Source organism: Mytilus californianus, unplaced genomic scaffold (genome assembly GCF_021869535.1).
Source record: "Mytilus californianus isolate M0D057914Y unplaced genomic scaffold, xbMytCali1.0.p SCAF_6, whole genome shotgun sequence".
Classification (NCBI taxonomy): domain Eukaryota; kingdom Metazoa; phylum Mollusca; class Bivalvia; order Mytilida; family Mytilidae; genus Mytilus; species Mytilus californianus.
Window position 1 is genome coordinate 29,002,866 of NW_026262712.1, and position 24,075 is coordinate 29,026,940.

At 32.2% G+C, this 24,075-nt stretch overlaps 1 protein-coding gene across 1 annotated transcript in view; it reads left to right on the plus strand.

Annotated features, from left to right (window-relative positions):
• LOC127706273 (actin-like protein 6B) overlaps positions 1–23,623 on the plus strand; it is a 49,013-nt gene extending 25,390 nt beyond the window's left edge. Inside the window, exons 13-14 of the mRNA XM_052210772.1 lie at positions 20,772–20,861; positions 23,339–23,623. Coding sequence (XP_052066732.1) covers positions 20,772–20,861; positions 23,339–23,419 — 171 coding nt within the window. The 3' untranslated portion in view covers positions 23,420–23,623. The remainder of the gene's footprint in view (positions 1–20,771; positions 20,862–23,338) is intronic.
• The last annotated feature ends 452 nt before the right edge of the window (positions 23,624–24,075 follow it).

Sequence of the window (24,075 nt, forward strand, 5' to 3'; positions counted from 1 at the left end):
TTTTCACCAAACTTGGACAGAAGCTTCTTACAATCAAAAGATAGTATCAAGAGGAACATTTTTATTGATTTACTTCCTCATTTTTGTTGAGCCTGCGATTAACAGAAAAAGTAGGCGAGACATTGGGTTCCGCGGAACCCTTACGAATTTTTATAAATTTTAGACCATACGTTTCCGATTTATGGGGTTTTATTCATTACAAAAAGGGGTATTTTCCAGTTTTCGGACAATAACTCAAAAAAAGCATTTTTTATGAACATTTGGTGAATTGTTTATATCTATTCAGTATTGATGTAAGCTCCCTTTAGAATTTTATAAATTATAGATTTTACATTTCCGAGTTATGGGGTTTTATTCATTAAAATAGGGGGATTTTCCAGTTTTTGGACAATACATTTTTGAAACTCAAAAACAATTTCACCATTTTGCAAGAAACTTTGGTGAATTGTTTATATCTATCGACATGAGCTCCCTTTTGATTTTTTTAAATTTTAGACTATACGTTTCTGATTTATGGGGTTTTATTCATTACAAAAAGGGGGATTTTCCAGTTTCGGACAATTACTCAAAAATGCTTTCAGCAGTTCTCATGAAACTTTGGTAAATTGTTTATATCTAATGTTTTAAGCTCCCTTTTGATTTTTATAAATTTAAGATTTAACGTTTCCGAGTTATAAGGTTTTATTCATAAAAAAAGGGTTGATTTTCAAGTTTTTGGACAATATCCTTAAAGAGCTTAGAGCAGTTTTCATTAAAATTTGATGACTGATTTATATCTATTAAGATAATCTCCCTTTAGTTTTTTATAAATTTCTGATATAACATTGAGAAGTTATTGTTTGTTTATAGTCTGACAACAGATTTACTAAGTATTGCGCAACAGCACAGTGTATTGCACAACAGCAAGAAATCTTTAATTGAATATAAATTCAATTCATATAACCAATTTCAAGTTCTTTGACTACATTTATTCAGAAACCTATAATATGTCAAATATTTAATTACAATCCAAATTCAGACCTGTATCAAGCTTGAATATTGTGTCCATTTTTGCCCAAACTGTTCAGGGTTGGACCTCTGCAGGCGTATCCAGCTGCGCTCAGCGAAGCAGTTTATTGATTAGGTCAGTTTAAGATGAACCATTAATCTTAAGTTATTGATATTTGGTATGCAAAAGTATTGGTATTTGCAAGTTTTTGTTTCCACTGAGATTATATAACCCCACCTCCTCATTATGGTTTATTGACTTTGAAACTTTTGCATAGTTTACAAGTTAATGTTTGTGTTTAGGTTTGTTTAAAGAGAACGACACATGAAAAGTCAATGGTACATTATGTATTTGGTATGCAGTTGTATTAGCATTGGCACATCTGATTTCCATGGAGATTGCTTATCCCTGTACCTTCAGTCATGGTTCATTGACTTTAAATATTTGCATAACTTACATGTTAAAGTATTGCTACATGTATTTTAATTTCAACATATGCATTATTAAAATAACAAATAGGCGAGACATATCTCTGGGTTAACAGTTTATATATTTTGTCCATTTGATGCATGCAAAGTAACTAAAAAAGAATATTGACTGTGGGAGGATTTTGGTAGGTTTCCTGCCCTCTCTAAAATTATTTTTTTGGAATAGCCTTAGCAGTAGATTAAAGTACTGTAAATAAAAAAAATAATGATGGTTTTTTTTATTAGAGCAGGAAGGAAATCTGACAGGATGAATATGTCATCAATTAAAACTTGCATTTTGATTTTTGCTTTTGACTATTTTTACAAAATGTATATAAAAAGTATCTCAAATTTGCTTCTGTTGTAGAAGATTTGTAATTATAATATCTAAAATTTTGAAATTACAGTATTTGGGAGTGGAGACAATTCTGTAAAATTTATTCATAATTTTTCAATCAGATTTGTCTCCCTTATACTGTATTTTTTTTCATGACATGTTTTTTTGTTTACCCCAAACTCAATACCTCAGACAACAATATCAGCTTATTTAGGCAACCCCTATTTTGCTGGTAAAATACAACTCCAACACGTCTAGATATATGAATCATATAAGGTCATCATGGATTTGCTTCTCCATGCAGATGAAACAAAGCTTGTGGTTATTTTTTTGTTGTTTTTACACTAAATTTAAATACAGGTACATATAACATCTATTATATACCATCTACCATCCTTTATTTCTACTTGTGTATATCAGAAAATTTTCCATGTGTCTAATACTTGACTATGCTTATAAGAACCTTTTTTCCACAATTTGACCTCTTGCAAACATTTCATTGTCTATAACGTTCATTGTACAAGGCTTTTAAAACACGAACAATGAACAATGATCATTTTAAGGTCTAAACTGTGAACAAAACTTGATGTAAAATAGCCCAGTATATAGTACTGTGGATTCGTATATTTTCCTGTGTACCAATTTTAATGGATTGAGGAAAACTTTTATTTTTCTTTGATATTAGCTTTTGTAGTTTTGCCAAAGTATGAATGAGGTGGGGGAGTAGAAGGGGATGTCATCCCGAATTCCCGAAAAAATATAAAAAGGATTCTTTCCTGGATCCTGAAAAATTGACAATTTGTTCCCGAGTACCGATAGGTGTAAGTCTCGAATTCCTGCAAAAATAAAGGCTTGATCCTGTGTTACAGTAAAAATAAAGGCCCAATCCCGACGTGCGGAAAATGGTCCTTCTGCCCCTCATGAATACAAGCCTCATAAATGTTGAACATTTGAAATCGTGGTTCACTTGTATTCTTGAAATCCACGGAAATTGGTTTTCCACAAATAATAATGAATCTACAGCTGTGTGTGTATAGAATTTTAAAATAGAAAAAAAACAACTTTTGAACTCCGTAATTTGGATGAGGAAAGTAAAATAACAAAAATACCGAACTCCAAAGAAAATTCAAAACAGAAAATCCCTTATCAAATGGCAAAATTATAAGCTCAAACACATCAAACGATTGGAAAACAACTGTCATATTCCTGACTTGGTATAGGCATTTCCACATGCAGAAAATGGTGGATTAAACCTGGTTTTATAGCTAGCTAAACCTCTCACTTGTATGACAGTCACATAAAATTCCATTATATTGACAACAATGTGTGAACAAAAGTGGTTGTTAAGAATACTGAAATTATTGTCATTGGCTTTTATTTTAAGGATTAAATTGACAATTAAAAAAAAAAAAATGACAATGGATAGTTTTTTTACTATACATGTATATGCAACCCTTCTAAAAAAAACGGGTGCCACATGTGGAGCAGGATCTGCTTACCCTTCCGGAGCACCTGAGATCACCCCCAGTTTTTGGTGGGGTTTGTGTTGCTTAGTCTTTGGTTTTCTATGTTGTGTCATCTGTACTATTATTTGTCTGTTTGTCTTTTTATTTTTGGCCATGACGTTGTCAGTTTGTTTTCGATCTATGAGTTTGACTGTCCCTCTGGTATCTTTCGTCCCTCTTTTCTAAAATGTTCACTATACCCTTCATAGTTTCAGCACTAGGGTTCTTTTCACAAAAAATTCTACAACGAAAATTGATCATAAGTTATACTTGAATATTCATGACTTCCAAGTTTTTTCTCGTGTGAAATGATTCAAATGAGTTGTTGGACTTTAATCAGACAACAATCAGACAATCACATTCAGTGCTTTACAGTTTGCCATGGAGACTAATTTTGTAAACATGAAATTCTGGAAATGAGATTAGATTATTTTTGTATTCTAGCTTTTCTTTGGACATCTTACTCATCAGATAAGCATGTAAAATAAAAACAATTTAAACATGCATGTATGCCCACATATTTCAGAAATGGTCCATTAATCATAATTAACATCACGCCATCCTTACATCATCAGTTTCATTAGCAATAAAACAAAGCATGCATCTTTTAATTGCAGAAAAAATGAAGGAAGTAGATGATGTTAAAACTGTACTCTAGATTAAGGTTGAAATTGAAAATAGATCAGTAGCATTCACTATATGCATGTACTTGTATCTCTTTGCAGAAAATCTTTCAAGTAAAGTTACGCCAATTTTTACAATTTTTGGCTGTTATTTTGAAAACTATAGGGGTAGCTAGGATATAAGTATAAATAGCAAAAATGATCAGCATGAGGACAAGATCTATCTACTCAGAAAATATGACTACCTGGTTTGAAATTATTACCTGTTAAATGTTGATTTAAACTGTTTTTGCAGTTTTGGCTGTTGTCTTAGAAACTATTGGTGCTTAAGATAAACATGTTAATTGAAAAAAATGATCAGCAACACAAAGAATAAATTGTATGTGCATATAAAAGTCCTCATTAGCAAACTGGCTATTTTTTTTTTACCAGGTTAGCGATACAGACACAGGTTTGCCTTTTGTTAGAACTAATGCCCCTGATTTGAGTCTTAATATTTGTGCGGAAAGAACTACAAATTCATATGTTACTTTGTGTTTATATGTATTTGTGTGACTAAGTGATAATCCAGAAATTTTAATGGTTCCGCAACAAACAGTTCCACTGACTTATTTTTCTAAACGCCTTCACATATTGAGCTAATTTTTAGCATGTGAGTCTACTATGATGAGTTTACATTTGGTTCCCCTCAGCTGAATTTTGCTGAAATTACAGGCTTTGGACTTTGAAAATTTCATGAAAATAGCATTTATTCGGACTTTTTTCTATATGCCTTCACATATTGAGCTGATTTTTAGTATGTGAGTCTACTATGATAAGTTCAGATTGAGTTTACGTTTGGTTCTGCTCCGTTGATTTTTGCTGAAATTACAGGCTTTGGACTTTGAAAATGTCGTGAAAATAACAGTTATACAGACTTTCATTCTCATATTTCCACTCCTAAAAATGGCTTCAAGCTTTTTTAGTGAGTGGGGCAATTCCTGCCGTTCCAACATATGTAGTTAAAAGAGGGTTATTTTGCACCTGAAAAGGGGAAAAGGGGAGATTAGTTTCAACAGAAAGTTTTGTTGATGCTCATGTGATTTAAAAAAAATTTCCATAGAAAAGGACGAGGGAGTAATTTCAGAACCCGACCTTAAGAATCAACCAATGACATTGACGCAACTAAGAGTTATTGAGAATTTTCTGTTTATCACAAGGAGAATTTTAACCATAAGAGATATAGGTTCAACAGCTTGTGAAAATTGGATATCGCTTGATATCAACTATTTTTATTTAATTTCAATTATAACAATAAACTATAATTGTATTGAAAATAAGTAACTAAAGTTGATATCAAGATATACGAAGGTCTGGAAGGGGTTTAGAGAATAGAGAAAAATGGGCCAACAAAATAAAGAATTGAGAAAAATAGGCCCAAAAAATAAAGTACCTATAGAGAAAATAGGTCCAAAAATTAAAGACAGAGAATAATAGACTGCTATAAAGAAAAGAGAATAATAGGCAAAAAATGTAAAGAATAGAGAAAAATGACATATACAAATGACAGAAAATTCCCCATCCAGAACCTCAAATATTCACACTCCCACTCTTATTGAACCTATAAAGTAATCTTGATATAAAATGAAGCTTATTAGTCTTTAGGTTACCAGGTCAAAAGGTTAAAGGGTGCAACAGTACAAAGATGTCTGGTTACATTAATAATTGAAAAGGTGCAATGATGAACCTCCAGTTCCAATAAAGTTCTGATTAATTATTTTCCAAAATAATATCTCCATGAAAAAGCTAATTATAATTTAAATTATTTTAGGAGTCTCTCATAGTTTATTTACGAGGGTCTGGATTGCGGGGTGTCTGCATATCTGTAATCTTTAATTTTTTAATGCCAATTTTTTCTACTCTTTTTTTTTTTTGCCCATTACTTTCTTTTCTTTATATTTTAGATGACTCTATTTTTCTCTTTTCTTTGTTTTTCTAACCCATTTTTGTCGAGCCTTCAACTTTTGTTGAAAAAGCGAGACATAGCGATCCTACATTCCGTCGGCGTCGTCGTCGGCGGCGTCCACAAATATTCACTCTGTGGTTAAAGTTTTTGAAATTTTAATAACTTTCTTAAACTACCCTGCATTTCTACCAAACTTGGACAGAAGCATGTTTATGATCATAAGATAATATTCAAAAGTAAATTTTGTAAAAAAAAAATTCCATTTTTACCGTATTTTACTTATAAATGGACTTAGTTTTTCTGCCAGGAAACATTACATTCACTCTGTGGTTAAAGTTTTTGAAATTTTAATAACTTTCTTAAACTATCCTGGATTTGTACCAAACTTGGAAAGAAGCTTGTTTGTGATCATAAGATAGTATCCAGAAGTAAATTTTGTAAAAAAAAAATTCCATTTTTTCCGTATTTTACTTATAAATGGACTTATAGTTTTTCTGCCAGTTAACATTACATTCACTCTGTGGTTAAAGTTTTTAAAATTTTAACAACTTTCTTAAACTATCCTGGATTTGTACCAAACTTAGACAGAAGCTTGTTTATGATTAAAAGCTAGTATCTAAAAGGAAATTTTGTTAAATTTTTGTTCCATTTTTTCCGTATTTTACTTATAAATGGACTTAGTTTTTCTTCCAGTTAACATTACATAACAGTCTGCAGTTTAAGTTTTTATTTTAAAACATTTATTAGATTCATAAACTATCCTGGATTTTTACCAAACTTGGACAGAAGCTACTTACAATCAAAAGATAGTATAGAGAGGAATATTTTTATTAATTTTTTTCCTCATTTTTGTTGAGCCTGTGATTAACAGCAGAAGTAGGCGAGACACTGGGTTCCGTGGAACCCTTACAAATTTTTCTCTTCTTTATTTTATTTTTTTTTTCACGTTTATATTCTCTATTCAGAAAACGTGAACCAGACACTCACCCCTAGTTTATATATTTCACTCTCTCTACACACACCTTTGAGAAGCGAAATTAAAAAAAAAAGAAATGCAATTATTTTCTATTGAAAATTAAAAAAAAAAATATATCTTGTTCCTGCACAGTATTGAAAAAAAGTATGTAGGTTTTTTATTTATTAAAATTGTTTGTCCTAAGAAAAATTACCCATGGCCCATCACTAAAGATAAACGGTCTGTACCTTAGAGAATGAAGGTATTTCACCTACCATACAGGTAATTGGGTGTGTATAAGACGATAAATTATAACAGACTATAGGAACGAAAATTGATATATGTCTTAATTAGTTAGAATTTGGTGTAAGACAGTGTGGAGTCACTGTGAAATTACATAAAATTACAAACAAATCCAAGTTAAATTAGGGACGGAGGAGTGAGTTGAATTACACGGGTTGAACTTTCTTTTGGAAAATATGTCTGGGGTCAAGATCAATTCAAATTCTTGTAAAACATTTGTAAATCGTTCTTCTTTGATGTTTGAATTTTATGACTAAAATCAAAGGAAAGTCTGCACACCTAGATAATTGTTATATATTAGTTATTATGTATATTGCCAAACAACTTCTGTGCTATCAAATGTACTTAAATTATTAAATTACAATTTTTAAATTGATAAAAGAGGCCACAGAAAGGGCTTCTGTTCTGATTTATGAACCAGTTGAACTTTCCCTTTCAATTTTCAAGTTGGTATTATAATAAGAAATTGTATTTATCTATGAATGGAAGGATTGACTTTGTAAACAGTTGATCTTTTTAAAATTCAATATTTTAAATTTCGAATTCTGATTCAAATTGAAGGCAGAAATTCCAAAGTGATGTAGAAGTTATTAAATGGCAAACAAGCTTTTTATTTCCTTAAACGTGTGAAGTATTACTATGAAGAGATTAATCAAGTTTAAAGTTCAAGGTCACAATACAGTAGGAAAGAGCTTATAGAATAAAACTTCCTCAGTGTGTTTGTCAAATTTTTAAGTTATGAATATTAAAACCTTTTTAGTTCAAGGTCAAATGACTGACTTAAAAGTTCAAGGTCAAGGTAACAATACAGCATACCAGATGTTTATTTATATTCAAATGTTTTTTTTTTTTAAAGTAGTCTCCAATTTTGAATGTTTCTCTTAAAAGGGTAGTTAACCAAAGTATTGCATAATTTTTGTACAATAATCTCTTCAAGATCATTTAACCCTGTGATTTATAGAAAACAGATATATATCAACCCCCACTAAAGTCATGTGAGTCATTGGTATTACTTTCTAGTGGTGATAACAATGTTGAGGATTATCAACTGTTGCAAATATACTGAACAAAAAAAGAAACCCATATTTCTAATACTGCAAATAATGTTTACATCAGGTATATATATAAATAAGGATGGTTAAGAACATTTGTTGTTCGACCTGTTAGTCAAATGCGTTTTGTCAAAATATACTTTTTCAATTTTTTGGTCTTTTGGAAAATGTTGTTTGTGCTGTATTTAGACCCCTCTACCAAGAAATTTGTTTTACATGCACATGTATAAAAATTGAGGTTTTTATCCAACGCAATCATAGGTTTGAACGTTATTTTCAATTTAGACTTGTTTATAAATGAGGATATACAAAGACTTACAATATATGTCAATATCTGAAAACTCAAGGGAGGTAATATAATAAGGTTGAAAGAATCTGACAATTTTAACTGAGATATCCTTTATGAAAAAAAATAATTATGTCTGATTTCGGGTGATCGATTGTTCTTTAGATTGGTTAATGTCTACTCCCATATATTTGAAGTCTGTGAAAACAAGTTGACAATATACATGCAGCTCAGCTGTATTGTGTCATTAAATACCCACTTACAATTTAACCTAAGATTTACTAAAAATATATTGAATACAAAAGCTAAACTTTCAAATATTGATTTGAAGTGCATTTTACAATTGCAAATTCATCCCCAATCTCCGATCCCATGGTTATTTGGTCTCATTGACCTGACATTTATATTGTTTATAAAACTATAAAGAGAAGCAAAACACACGCAAGATCTAGACATTCAAACTCACAAGTCGAAAACAAACTGCCAACCCCATGACAAAAAACTAAAATGACAAAAAGACAAACAAAACAGTTCACAAAACACAACACAGAAAATTAAAGACTGAGCAACACGAAAACAACCAAATCACCCTAACAAGGCAATTTAGAGACTGTCCAAAGTTTAATAGGTTCTTACTGTAAGATAATAGATTTACATCTTTTTATAAAAGTTGGCATCTGTTGTTTTCTTTGTATACAAATGAGGCAAAACTGTGTTGAACGTTCAAGTACAAAAGATACTAAAATAACACACATGGCTTTTAAGAGATGAAAAAAATCGTCCCCTTCTTGACCCTCACAATAGACCTACCTGATACAAATTAAATTACAGACAAGACATCCTAAACATGTGCAAACTAAAAACCTTTTTCAAATAATAAATTGCTTCAATTAGAGAATAGCTTGGATTTATTCCAAGCTCTATAATGCAACATGTAATCTGCCTGCATGTTTTATTGTCGATTTATTTAGTGATAATTATTCATTTTACAGCAGAAGATCTGGCACAATGCATGTAGTCATTTTTGTATATAAACTTTTATCAACCACAAAAATTTTTGGTGGTATTTAATAAAAATACCTGGTCGGTTTTTATGATTGAGTAATAAAGAGATAATGTAAATTTTTGTGGATTTTGTTTATTAATAAAATGTTTTTCCTGAAGTTGATGATTGATATATGTAAAATTAAGTAGCGGGTTTTTTTTCTGAAATCTGCCTTAAAATTTACAAACTTGAAGTTTTTAGTTGTGATGGACGATCGCAATCTTATTAGAATGATACTAATGAAGATATTCTATTATTTCAATTGCGTGCTTCAATATTAATGGGTTAAAGCGTTTTCTTCACTCAACAGTAAGAGAGGGGTAAAAATTTCAGAGTGGTAGCTCAAAAGTACAACTTTTTTTAAAATTTTCACATTGCATTCTTAGTTAATGAAAAATAACACCTTATAAATTGTATGTAGATATAAGAAGATGTGGTATGAGCGCCAATGAGACAACTCTCCATCCAAGTCACAATTTATAAAAGTAAACCATTATAGGTCAAAGGACGGTCTTCAACATGGAGCCTAAGTTGGCTCACACCGAACAGCAAGCTATAAAGGGCCCCAAAAATTACTAGTGTAAAACCATTCAAACGGGAAAACCAACGGTCTAATCTATATAAAAAATGAGAAACGAGAAACACTTATGAACCACATCAACAAACGACAACTACTGAACATCAGATTCCTGACTTAGGACAGGTGCAAACAATTGCAGGGGGTTTAAACTTTTAATGGTACCAAACCTTCACCCTTATCTTAAACAATAGTGTAACATCACAACATAGACAAACACACTATAAAATATAAATTGAAATGGCTTAACTCAATCAAAAACCATATTAACACCAGTGAACATACACTGTCCTGAATACATTTTTGGATTTACCTTTCTGAGGAACACTCATAGGCAAAAATTATTTGAAAAGTAACAATTGGCAAAAAATTTGCAAATAATGAAAATTTGGATATAAATTGTATGTGTCCAAAATGCGCTTTCTGGATTTACCTTCATCAAGAACACTTGTAGCCAAAAAGTATGCAGAAAGTAACAATTTGCAAATTTAAAAAAAAAAAAAAAATGAAAATGTGAAAATATGACAGAAAGTTCATTTAAGCATGAAATTTCAGTTTCTCACCAAAAAAATATATTTCATTTTGTGTAATTTTATATTTGAAAAAAAGTAAAATATTTATAGAAATTAAATTGACAGAGTCAAGTCAAGTCCATGGCATGTTAGTCCCTCTAAATTTGATAAGTGCTCTTACCCAGTATAATAAATTCTGTAATGAAATATATTTTTCTTTCAGTGAAGTAGCATGGACTAAATGAAAAGTGTTTGGAACACATTCAAACAATCGAGTAGTCTTTTATTGCAAACAATTACAATGAAGGATTGATATAATTTTTTTGTCAAAATAAACATTTGTATGATTTATTAAGAGTGTGAAGTTCTTTATGCCTGTAGTCTATGATGTTTTAAAAGTTTCCAAACATTAAAATGAATTAGAATTATCTGTTTGCCATATCTTGAGAAGTTTAATGCGCACATCTGGATTTCGTAAGATATTGCTTGAAGAATGGTGATTTTTTTATGTGAATGAAACGTTTGTTCATAATATGAAAAAAATCATAATTATATTCATATCTATATATTTACACGAAGATGTCGTTAAATGAAATTGGATACCCTGCATTTATCATGCTTTTCAATAACATATGTTCAAATCGCTGAAAGACCCCCTCCTAAATTAAATTATGAAGAAACTATCCTTCTCAATTGACATTGATACCTTGGTGAAAATTAGATACACCCAATTGGGCTAATGCATTCATAGGTGTATCTAATGCATGTTTATAATTCATAGATATCATGTTAATTATGCAAAAAGTACATATGTTTTTATGAATAATTTGGTGAATTTATTGGAATTTTTAAGACAATCACCACCTGTATGCTATTAAGGGTTTTGATGAATAAAACAAAATTTAAATAATTGACTACATTCTTTCAACTGCTGTGAATATAATTATATTATATGAATATCAACATTATAATAAAAAGGGGAAAAGAACAATCACACACACATAAACACACTCTTACACTTGCATTTACATAACATACATCAACTTGTGTATTGCAAAGAAAAATGTTATCTCTAAAAAGATCTGCTCTTTATATACTGTAAGTTCCATTATTTTTATACGATTTGAAAGTAATTTTTGCCGAAAACTTATATATCTTTAAAATGCCGTGCACATATATGACATTTTCGTCACATTTTTCATTCTTCAAAATAGAGTCATCAACATTGAGCAGGAGTATAATTTGTGAAACAGGCTGGTAGTCTGGGTGTCTCTGAGGGGGTATTTGGGTCATGACGCTATGACTTTAATAGTCAAACTTCAGTCAGGATCGCGACTTTTAACAGTAAAACTCCCTAAACCCCCTGGCTACAGGTGTGCCATTGAAAAGAAACAAATGTTGGATCATTTCAGCTCTGCATTTTTTCTGAAACATCAAAGTATTGCTGTGTTAAAATGTATGGTTTCAAATTAACATTGCAAAAGTCTGGATCAAAAATGAAAACTTTTCATCTATGTTATGTAAATGGCCGATATATTGAATGTCGGTGTGTAGGTCAGGGTTATCAAATTATAAAAGTAATGAACCTTATGATATCTGTTTTTTTCATTGAATATTTATTTTTGGTCATGATGTATGTAAATGAAAGAGACATAGCTGGCCTATTGCAGTCCTATTAGATTAAAAAAAAATATATATATAAACCTTCAGTTCTTTACCTTATTTTCATGAACCGGAAACCTAAAAAAAAATAATTTGGTGATGAGTATACCTAGATAAACCAAGTGTATATATATTTACAAGACAGCAGCCTATTCCCATGGCACATCTAGTAAGTATGGATCTGTAAGGTCTGCAACAATAAACAAATGTCTATACTATTTCTTCAGCTCCAAAGAGTAAATTTGTGATAGTTGAAATAATAGTTGAAATATATCTTATTATATGTGGTGAATACTTGAAATCCATTGTGATCACTGTATACCACTTTACCTGGACAGTATTACCGTGGTTTGATCATAGCACATTTGTTAGTAATGGTCAACTAGACATGGTCATTTAAGTGAAATATTAAAGGTTAACATAAAAATAACAAGATGTGGTATAATTGCCAAGGAAACAAATCTCCACAAGAGACCAAATGACACAAAAATTAACAATTATAGGTGACCTTCAACAATGACAAAACCCATACCGCAAAGTCAGCTTTAAAAGGCCCCAAAATGACAAATGTAAGATAATTCAAACGAGAAAACTATTGGCCTAATTTATGTACAAAATAATGAACGAAATACAAATATGATACACAGAAACGAACGACAACCACTGAATTGCAGGCTCCTGACTTGGGATAGGCAAATACAGATTGTGGCGGGGTGAAACATGTTAGCGGGCGCCTAACCCTCCCCTAACCTGGGACAGTGGTGTAACAGTATAACATGTCAGTTTGACAGGGGTCACTTGACCTCATTTATTGATTATTAATTCTCAATAGTGATTTATATTAAGTTTTTGAATCAAAGACAGCTTTAAATTTGAAATTACTTATATCAAAGTGACAATGATAACATAACAACTGTCTACATATTTTACAGGTGAGACATTTTTTAGTGTCCACACCTGTAATCCTTAATGTTTATAAAAAAAAAAAATCGAAAACCTTCCTTTTAATTTTGTACATACTGAGATTATAGTGATTAATTGGAAAACAAGTACGTAGTTGTTTATAAACTTTTGAAATTTCGTGTAAAGTGGTTTGCATACTTTGTTAAACAATCGACCAAATATTGAAACGTGGCCACAGTCTTCTTGTCAAGGGAACATGACATAGAGATAAAAATAGCTAACTACCTGAGATTGGTTGTTATATCATTTTATATTTTCCTCCTTAATGGTAGTTTTGTAAATTATAAGATTTCAAGTTAGCACAAATTTGTCTTTAATAATATTACATTAAAGATTTCAGATTTGTTTCTGTTATGTAAAAAAATTTAGTACAAAATCTCCTGCTGGATAGTTTGACATTTATAACAACCCAAAAATCACAAAGAAAAGCTATGGGATGTTATATAGTATATACTACCCAAAAACCATGAGAAAATCAAAATAAAAGCCATGGGAGGGTATATAGTTTTGTTGACAAGGGGACTTTTGTACTTTTCGTTCTACTTTCATTTTTGTAACAGTCAAGTATCTATGAGTCAAAAATGCTTGTTGTCCCACTCGTAACACGTTGCAGGGGACATGGAAATACCGGGCGTCCGTCAGTCCGTCTAGTCTTGTTAGTGCTCTCTCTGGTACAATTCTTGCCAGATTTTTTAAAAACTTATACTATAGGTTTAAATCAGCATTATCTCGGACAAGTTCTATAATGGTGGACGATCAACTTATTTTTTAAAAAGTTATGCCCCTTAGAAATATTAAATCTATGGAAAATGGCCTCGTTAGCGCTCTCGTGCCATTGGGTACAATTCTTGCCAGGTTTTTGTCTCGCCTTGATGGAGTCAAAAAGCGAGACATAGGTATGCTGTTTCCAGCGGTGGCGTCAACAATGTATTAGTTTGTGATTAGGTCTAGTTCATGGTGAACCACTAGTGGTAGGTCAATGATATTTGGTATGCAGTTGTATTAGCATTGGCACATCTCATTACCATGGAGATTATTTGGCCCCGCCCCCTCAGTCAAGGTCTATTGACTTTGAAACTTTGCTTAGTTTACATGTATTAGTTTGTGATTAGGTCAGTTTATGGGGAACCACTAGTGGTAGGTCAATGATATTTGGTATGCAGTTGTATAAGCATTGGCATATCTCATTTCCATGGAGATTATTTGGCTCTGCCCCCTCATTCATGGTCTATTGACTTTGAAACTTTTGCTTAGTTTTCATGTATTAGTTTGTGATATGGTCAGTTTAAGGGTAACTGTTAGTGGTAGGTCAATGATAATTGGTATGCAGTTGTATAAGCATTCGGACATCTCATTTCCATGGAGAATATTTGGTCCTTACCCCTCAGTCATGGTCTATTGACTTTGAAACTTTTGCTTAGTTTACATGTATTGGTTTGTGATTAGGTCAGTTCAAGATGAACCACTAATGTTAAGTCAATGATATTCGGTATGCAAATGTTTTGGCATTTGCAAGTTTCATTTCCATGGAGATTATATAACCCCACCCCCTAATTATGGTTCATTGACTTTGAAACTTTTACATAGTTTACAAGTTAATGTTTGTGTTTAGGTTTGTTTAAAGGGAACGACTTATGAAAAGTCAATGGTATTTGGTTTGCAGTTGTATTAGCATTGGCACATTTCATTTCCATGGAGATTGTTCAGCCCTGTACCTTCAGTCATGGTTCATTGACTTTGAATATTTGCATAACTTACATGTTAAAGTATTGCTATTTTAATTTCAACAATTGCATTATCAAAATAACAAATATAGGCGAGACATATCTCTGTGTTAACAGTTTATTATAAAACTTATACTATAGGTTTAAATATCAGCAATGTCTCGGACAAGTTCTATAATATTGGATGATCGACTTTTTTTTTAAAGAGTTATGCCCTTAGAAATATTAAATGTATGGAAAATGGCCTCGTTAGTGCTCTCACGGGTACAATTCTTGCCAGATTTATATAAAACTTATAATATAGGTTAATATCAGCAATATATATTCGACAAGTTCTATTATGGTGGACGATCGACTTTTTTAAAAGAGTTATGCCCCTTGGAAATATAAAATATGTGCAACGCTGGGGACATTGGAACTCTGTTCTTTTATTTATCTAAAGAAAAAAGTAGGTATATAAAAAAAAAAACCTTTTAACAGCACCACTTTTACTGCACAAAATGCACATTTTTGTGGAGCCTGCGACTTTTGTCGCAGAAAGCTCGACATAGGGATAGTAATCCGGCGGCTTTAGCTAACTTCTTGAAAGCTTTATATTTTCCAAGGTGGAAGACCTGGATGCTTCATACTTTGTATTTAGATGCCTTATGTTATGAAGTTTCTGTCTGTCATATGTCCATTGTCCTTGACCTCATTTTCATGGTTCAGTGACTACTTGAAAAAAAAGTTAAGATTTTTTGTAATGTTAATTTCTCTTATTATGAGTAATAGGATAACTATATTTAATATGTGCGTACCTTGCAAGGTCCTCATGCCCGTTAGACAGTTTTTATCTGACCTTGACCTCATTTCATGGATCAGTGAACAAGGTTAAGTTTTCATAGTCAAGTCCATATATCAAATACAATAAGCAATAGGTCTTCTATATTTGGTGTATGGAATGATTGTAAGGTGTACATGTCCATCTAGCAGGTGTCATCTGACCTTGACCTCATTTTCATGGTTCAGTGGTTAAAGTTAAGTTTTTGTGTTTTGGTCTTTTTACTAATACTATATGCAATAGGTCAACTATATTTGGTGTATTGAAATATTTTACAATGTACATGTCAGTCTGGTAGGTTTTATTTGACCTTGACCTCATTTTCACAGTTCATTGCTCAGTGTTTAGTTTTTGTGTTTTGGTCTGTTATTCTTAAACTATAACCAATAGGTCAACTATATTTGTTGTATGGAATGATTGTAAGGTGTATTTGTCTGTCTGTCAGGTATCATCTGACCTTGACCTCATTTTCATGGTTCATTGGTCAATGTTTAGTTTTCCTCTAGTGTTTAAGTCTGTTTCTTAGAAATTATAAGCAATAGTTCAACTATATTTGGTGTATTTAATGATTGTAAGGTGTACATGTATTTTTCTGTTTGGTTTATCTGACCTTGACCTCATTTTCTTGGATCATGTTAAGTTTATGTGATACTTTTAGTAAAGCTTTATATTTAGGACTATCAATATAAAATCAATGGTCAGTAAAGAAGGCGAGACATTTCAGCGTGTGCACACCTGTAGACAATTTATTTCACTTTAGTGATGCCTTTCGCCAAAATATTTGATATGCCAAAACTTATGCAAATCTTTGAAAGGCCGAGTTCTCAACATCTTTGCCCCCTTGTGGTCCTCCCTATTATTTCTATTGTAAAATACCAAAATTGTGTTGGTCCTCTGCAAATTGTAGTGGAAAAACCTTTGGACCACCTCTTTTTCAAGACTTTAAAAAGGCTGGTATAACTAAAAAGTACAAAAAAATGTGTGGCCTAAAATATCCAGCCCAATTTTACAGCTGGCCAAAATATCGCTTTCCTCTGTCAGTTCATTTGTCACCTGACTTAGCTATCTTTTATCAAATGAGGCCCATTTATTGGAAATTATAGGTCCATTTTTTTTCTGTTATGCGTTACTAATTTTAATGGATTTATGTTATTAAAATAATGCAAAAGAAGTAGAAGAAGAAAAAGAAACTCCCTTTTTGATGTCGTTCTGAAAAAATATTAATTTTCTGCCCAAGGTTGGTGGTTCTCTTGGTGTATTCTGGCTTATCTGGGCGCCACGGTGTAGTAAAATGCGCTTAAAGTGGCTTCAAGCACCAGCAATCAATCAGTCATCTTCATTTTATAAAAATGCCTGTTAAGAACGAGGATAATAAAATTTCCAGATAATCCTTTAACCATGGCAAATGAAAAAGACTGATTTTAAATATTATCTCGATGGGTGCCAAATAGTTACAAAGATGCATGCACTGACTTTTCCTTTTCTTATAATTTTTCAATAAACATCTTCAAGTATCTGAAAGAACAATGATTGATCAAGGGGAAATTGCATCTTTAAGCCAACTATTGAGACTTTTAAACAACATTACATAAGAGTATATTGAGTCTGGATACACGCGATGTTGTAGATTTGCCAAATTGAAACAGACAGCAGATATATTTTATGATTGAAATGGAACAAGTAAAGCAGAAATGGATCACATGTGGATATCCGTGATTTGAAATATTGCAGAGAGTCCTGCCAAAACACTCTGTCAGATTTGAAAGATTTAAACTAATTATTCTCGTGAAGAATCATGAACTCTATTTATAAAAAGAAACACAGTTGTTGCACTTGAGAGCTTATGGTTTTTGTTGGTTTTCCATTTTGTTATTTATGATACTGCTTGATGGTTTTTTTTCTCTGTTAAGAATGTGATATTTTTGTCTTCAATAAAGTACATGATTAACATAGATTGAATGGGCGTATTTCAATACTAAAAGAGATCTTAAATATTTATATATTGAAATACTTCTGATAATCCAAAACAATTGTCTGTCAATCATCAGTAATAATATTTCATATTTCATTGAAGAAATGTTGCTTTTAGGTCCTTGAACTTAGTATTCTTTGAGGTAAAGTGCAAAAAATGTTGGGAGAAAATGCTTCGTTTTGATAAGTAGATTTCAGATATAAGTAAATATGTATCTTAAGTTATTAATGTCTCTTGATTCCAAAATTCTTTGGAGGATTAGGTTGTTTCTTATACTAAGGATCATTGAAATATTCAATTTCCAACATTAAAGTCAAATATGCCATGTGTGATTTATTTAGTCAAACATGACATTTGTGACATTTTAGTCAAATATGCATGCCACACATGATATATTTTACTAAATATTTCATTAATGTTTAGTCAAATATGGCATTTATGACATTTAAGTCAAAGACCTGCCTTTTGTGACATTTTAGTCAAATATGTCATGTAATACATATTTAGTCAAATATGCCATGTAATACATATTTAATCAAATATGCCATGCAAGACATATTTAGTCAAATATGACATGTGTGATATATTTAGTCAAATATGCCATGCAAGACATATTTAGTCAAATATGCTATGTAAGACATAAATAGTCAAATATGCCATGTAAGACATTTAGTTAAATATGTCTTTTGTGATATTTTTAGTCAAGTTCATGCAATCAATAAAAATATTGACCCCTTTGATGCAAAATCTAACATTTCAGTCACACAAAAGAATTGCTGGAATTAGACTTTTTACCTTTTTTGACTATTTAGCAAAATTCTAAATGCTGCCCCGCATATGAAATGAAAATACAAACATTTTTGTTAAGTCTGTTTGTCTCATATGGAAGATATTCAAGATATTGTGGTTTAAAGGTGATTAAGTATGCTGTAAATATGTTCATTTTCAGGGATTTAAAATTTCATGATTTTCAATGCCAGACCTAATTATTACTTCAACCTCTCTTCCAAGATTTCATCATAATTGCAAAATTAGGGAAATAACCCTTTTGTGAAAATTTCCTGTACTGGGCTATATATGTTTTGATACTTTCCCAAAGTTCTAACACTAGACATTAATAAGCCATTATCTACTGAACTTTTGAACTTTTAAGCTTTGAGCGTTCCTGATGAAAGTAAATCCAGAAAAACGCTGGACGGACTCATGAAATTTATAAAGTGTTGTTTTCATTTTTATACGACCGCAAAAATTTTTTTGTGCTCGTATATTGGTATGACGTTGGCGTCGTCGTCGTCGTTGTCCGAAGACACATTAGTTTTCGCACTCTAACTTTAGTTTAAGTGAATGGATCTCAATGAAATTTTACCATAAGATTTAATACCACAAAAGGAAAGTGGGGATTGATTTTGGGGGTTATGGTACCAACAGTTAAGGAATTAGGGGCCAAAAAGGGGCCAAAAATAAGCATTTTTGTAACTTCCAGACATAACTTGTGTGTAAGTGTATGGATCTCTCTGACATTGTACCACAAGGTTCCATATCACAAAGGGAATGCTGGGATTGATTTTGGGGGTAATTGCCTCCAAATTTTAGGAATTAGGGGCCAAAAAGGGGCAAAAAACAAGCATTTTCTAGTTTCATGTCAATAGCTTGTGTGTTAGTGTATGGATCTCTCTGACATTGTATCACAAGGTTCCATATCACAAAGGGAATGCTGGGATTGATTTTGGGGGTAATTGTCTCCAAATTTTAGGAATTAGGGGCCAAAAAGGGGCAAAAAACAAGCATTTTTCTAGTTTCATGACAATAACTTGTGTGTTAGTGTATGGATCTCTCTGACATTGTATCACAAGGTTCCATATCACAAAGGGAATGCTTGGATTGATTTTGGGGGTAATTGCCTGCAAATTTTAGGAATTAGGGGCCAAAAAGGGCAAAAACAAGCATTTTTCTAGTTTCATGACAATAACTTGTGTGTAAGAGTATGGATCTTTATGAAATTGTACTACAAGGTTCCATATCACAAAGGGAAAGCTGGAAATGAGTTTGGGGGTAATTGACCAAAAAGCTTAGGAAGAAGGGGCCAAAAAGGGGCCAAAAATAAGCATTTTCTAGTTTCCAGACAATAACTTGTGTGTAAGTGTATGGATCTCTCTGAAATTGTACTGCAAGGTACCATACCACAAAGGGAAGGCTGGGATTGATTTTGGGGGTAATTCCCTCAAAATTTTATGAATTAGGGGCCATAAAAGGGCAAAAAAAACAAGCATTTTTTCAAGTTTCAGGACAATAACTTGTGTGTAAGTGTATGGATCTTTATGAAATTGTACTACAAGGTTCCATATCACAAAGGGAAAGCTGGAAATGAGTTTGGGGGTAATTGACCAAAACGCTTAGGAAGAAGGGGCCAAAAGGGGCCAAAAATAAGCATTTTGCTAGTTTCCAGACAATAACTTGTGTGTAAGTGTATGGATCTCTCTGAAATTGTAATGCAAGGTACCATACCACAAAGGGAAGGCTGTGATTGATTTTGGGGGTAATTCCCTCAAAATTTTATGAATAAGGGGCCATAAAAGGGCAAAAAAACAAGCATTTTCCTAGTTTCAGGACAATAACTTGTGTGTAAGTGTATGGATCTTTATTAAATTGTACTGCAAGGTTCCATATCACAACGGGAAAGCTGGGTTTAAGTTTGGGGGTAATTGCTCTAAATGTTTAGGAATTTGGGGCCAAAAAGGGGCCAAAAAACAAGCATTTTTCTAGTTTCCAGACAATAACTTGTGTTCAAGTGTATGGATCTCTCTGAAATTGTACTGCAAGGTACCATACCACAAAGGGAAGGCTGGGATTGAGTTTGGGGGTGATGAATCATAAGGGGGTTCAAGTTCTTAGACCACTTTCATTCTGTGTCAGAAACCTATGCTGTGTCAAATATTTAATTACAATCCAAATTCAGTGCTGTATCAAGCTTGAATGTTGTGTCCATACTTGCCCCAACTGTTCAGAGCATTTTATTTACCCTTGTTTTCTTTCAGAGCATGAGATTGAAAATAATATCAGGAACGACTGGTAGTGCAGAGAGAAGATTCAGTAGCTGGATTGGAGGATCTATCCTGGCTTCTCTTGTAAGTATTACCTCCCTTTATTTATAGAGTTATTTCCCCTTAATATCAGGAACGACTGGTAGTGCAGAGAGAAGATTCAGTAGCTGGATTGGAGGATCTATTCTGGCTTCTCTTGTAAGTATAACTTCCCTTTATTATACCCCCGCTTTAAAAAAGTGGGGGTATACTGTTTTACCTCTGTCTGTCCGTCCATCCGTCAGTCCGTCCTTCCGTCCCATGAATATTTTTCGGCGCATCTTTCTCAGGAACTACATTACAAGGATTTCTGAAATTTGGTTTCAGGGTTTATATAAGTCAGCTATACAGTGTGATGCGTTTTCAGATTCATCACTCAACAACTTCCTGTTTAACGAACACTTGTATCATTTTACACATGATAGCCAAGTTGAAAATTTTCATCACATTTTTCTCAGGAACTACAATACAATTATTTCTGAAATTTGGTTTCAGGGTTCATATGAGTCAACTATACCGTGTGATGCGTTTTCAGATTCAACACTCAACAACTTCCTGTTTACCTTATTCTTTTAGCGGGGCGGGGGTATCATTAGTGAGCAGTAGCTCACAGATTCACTTGTTTATATAGTTATTTCTCCTATTTGGGAGTGGACTCTACAATTTTACATGTTGCTCTTTTTTTTACAAAAATGTGATCAAATGTGATTTTAAGGTATACATGTACTTAAATGTTCATGACTAATGAAGAATTTGTGTTACCTCCAATTATACAAAGTTAGAACTCTTTCTTTAGGTAATGAATCTAATGTGGCTTTTGTCCTCACTTGGGTTATATATATAATTGCCCTTCTCTAAAGAAGACAGTGATCTTGTCTCAGAGTATGACCCTTTACAGAATTATTTGTATTTCTAAAGAGGAGGATCTGATCATTTCTGATAAGTTCTTTTATCTTTTGGACCCCCCCCCCCCCTTTTTTTTTTGACGATCAATGCTTTTGAATGGGGACATATAGTTGAACCCCCCTCTTTTATGCTGGGTTGGAACAACAACCCCCCCCCCCCCCCCCCTGATATATCACTTTATAAGGAAGAACATCGAATCTATCTTTTCTGGTAATTGTTGTATCTCTCTTCTTAGAAAGTTATCTCTCCCTTCTTTTGGATGATGAGTTATTTCCCTTTCTAAAGAGGTGGTGCTAATGGTATATATGGTTTCTTTGAAAACTATTCAGATTTTTTTCAAGTCAGAAATCCAAGACTTTAGGCTTAACCCTCATTTAAGTCAGAGTGACTTTTTTCTATTTCTGCAGATGTAAAAATTAGCTGGGGCATTTCTGAAAGTGTTAAAAATTATATATTCTAATATAATTATAGCTGCTTTATTTCTTTCTGTAAATTCCCTATTGCTAGCAATATAATTTGTCGATCCACACTGTGCAGTTTACTAATGTTTCATGGATCTGGACATTTCCTTAAATATCCCCTTCTTCTAATAAAGTTTGACTTCCCTGTCTATAGATTTAAGAGGATGATTAGTTCCCTTGACTTGTTAAGTGATGAGATTCAACAATTTACTGTTAATACAGAAATTAATGTAATAATCTTAACAATGTGACAAGATAAATATCATATCATCGATAACATGCATTTTCACTCTTTTCTGTAATTCCTATTGCAACAGTAATTAATCATACATTATCTTCAGTTGTCAAGATTCATAAAAAATAATTGCATCCAAAAAATTTTGAATTATAATATTTAAGGATGTTTGCTACTCTTGTTTTTGAAATTTTGCCAGATATTCGGAATCCTCTGGTTTTATCCATCTATTGCCAATAAAAAATTTTGCCTGCTAACCCCTACTTTTCTTTTCATAATATTATTACATATAGTTTTAATAGGCCATATTTGAAAATCTTATAAAATGATTAATCCTTGTTATTTTTTCATAGTTTGAAAGAAAAAAGGTGCCAATGTTAAATGTATGAAAAGTCTAGAGAGAATCATTTCACGCCAAATTTACAATGGCTTATATCTTGAAAACAAGCACATGTACCCTTCATCTTTTTCTGCTTTTTCGGTTCCTTTATTTATAAACTATTGATTTATAACAGTCTTTCAAAAAGCTTGTTAGTTTGAAACAGAGTAGCGAACATCCTTAATACTTTGATAGGTGTTTTACCTCTCCATACAGTTTTTTCTTTTACTGATTTCATAATATTTTAAATAAAAAATGCCCCATTAATTTGATCAGTGTTGATTAGCTCTAGAGATTGGATGATTTACATCTTGACCTATGTAGCATGAAATTTAATATAAACCCATGCAAGCCAGGTTTCAAAAAATTTTCATTTTGTTCAGAGAAGGTCTTTTTTTAGTTTTATGCAATCTTTTTGTCTAGACAGTCGCCCATTACAAGACTTGCTTAAAGTTTAGAATTGAATGAATATTCCTTTATGACATAAATAAACCAAAAATGATTAAAATGATGCAGTAATGGGTTATTTGTACTTTTGCAGGGTTCCTTTCAACAAATGTGGATTTCAAAGCAGGAATTTGAAGAAGGCGGCAAATCATGTGTTGAGAGAAAATGTCCATGAAGGATATTGCTAAAAACCAGCATGTGTTCGCTTAAACTATAGCATTGTCAGAAAAATCCAAGAAACATAATAGATGGTGCTATTATATGACAAGCTAGAACTGAGATGCATTCAAGATAATGTTTGTTATATTTGATGACGAAAAATTTGTAAATATCATTGTTTTGTATCCTATTAAATGTCAATAAAATGATAAAGAAAGAACAGTTTCTAATTTTGATGCCGCCACTGCGGCAGAGGGGGCATTAAGTTTTACCCTTGTCTGTCTGTACATTCGTCCTTTCCTTATGTCACAAAATTAGTTTCCATTCTCTAACTTTAGTTTGCCTCAACTAAATGTTATGAAACTTATACACAATGCTAATTACCACCAAACACAGATCAAGTTCCAACATGGGTGGCATCATTTCACTGTTCCTGAGTTATGTTCCTTTATAAATGAAAAAATTGGCAAATTTGCTGTTTCCACACTCTAACTTTAGTCTGCCTAAATCAAATATTATTAGACTTGCAAACAATGTTTATTACCACCAAACACAGATCAAGTTCAAATTTTGGTGGTGTCAATTTCACTATTCTCGAATTTTGCCCTTTTATAAATTGAAAAATTGTTAAATTGCCTCAGATTTACAAGCAGGGACATCTGTGTCCAATGG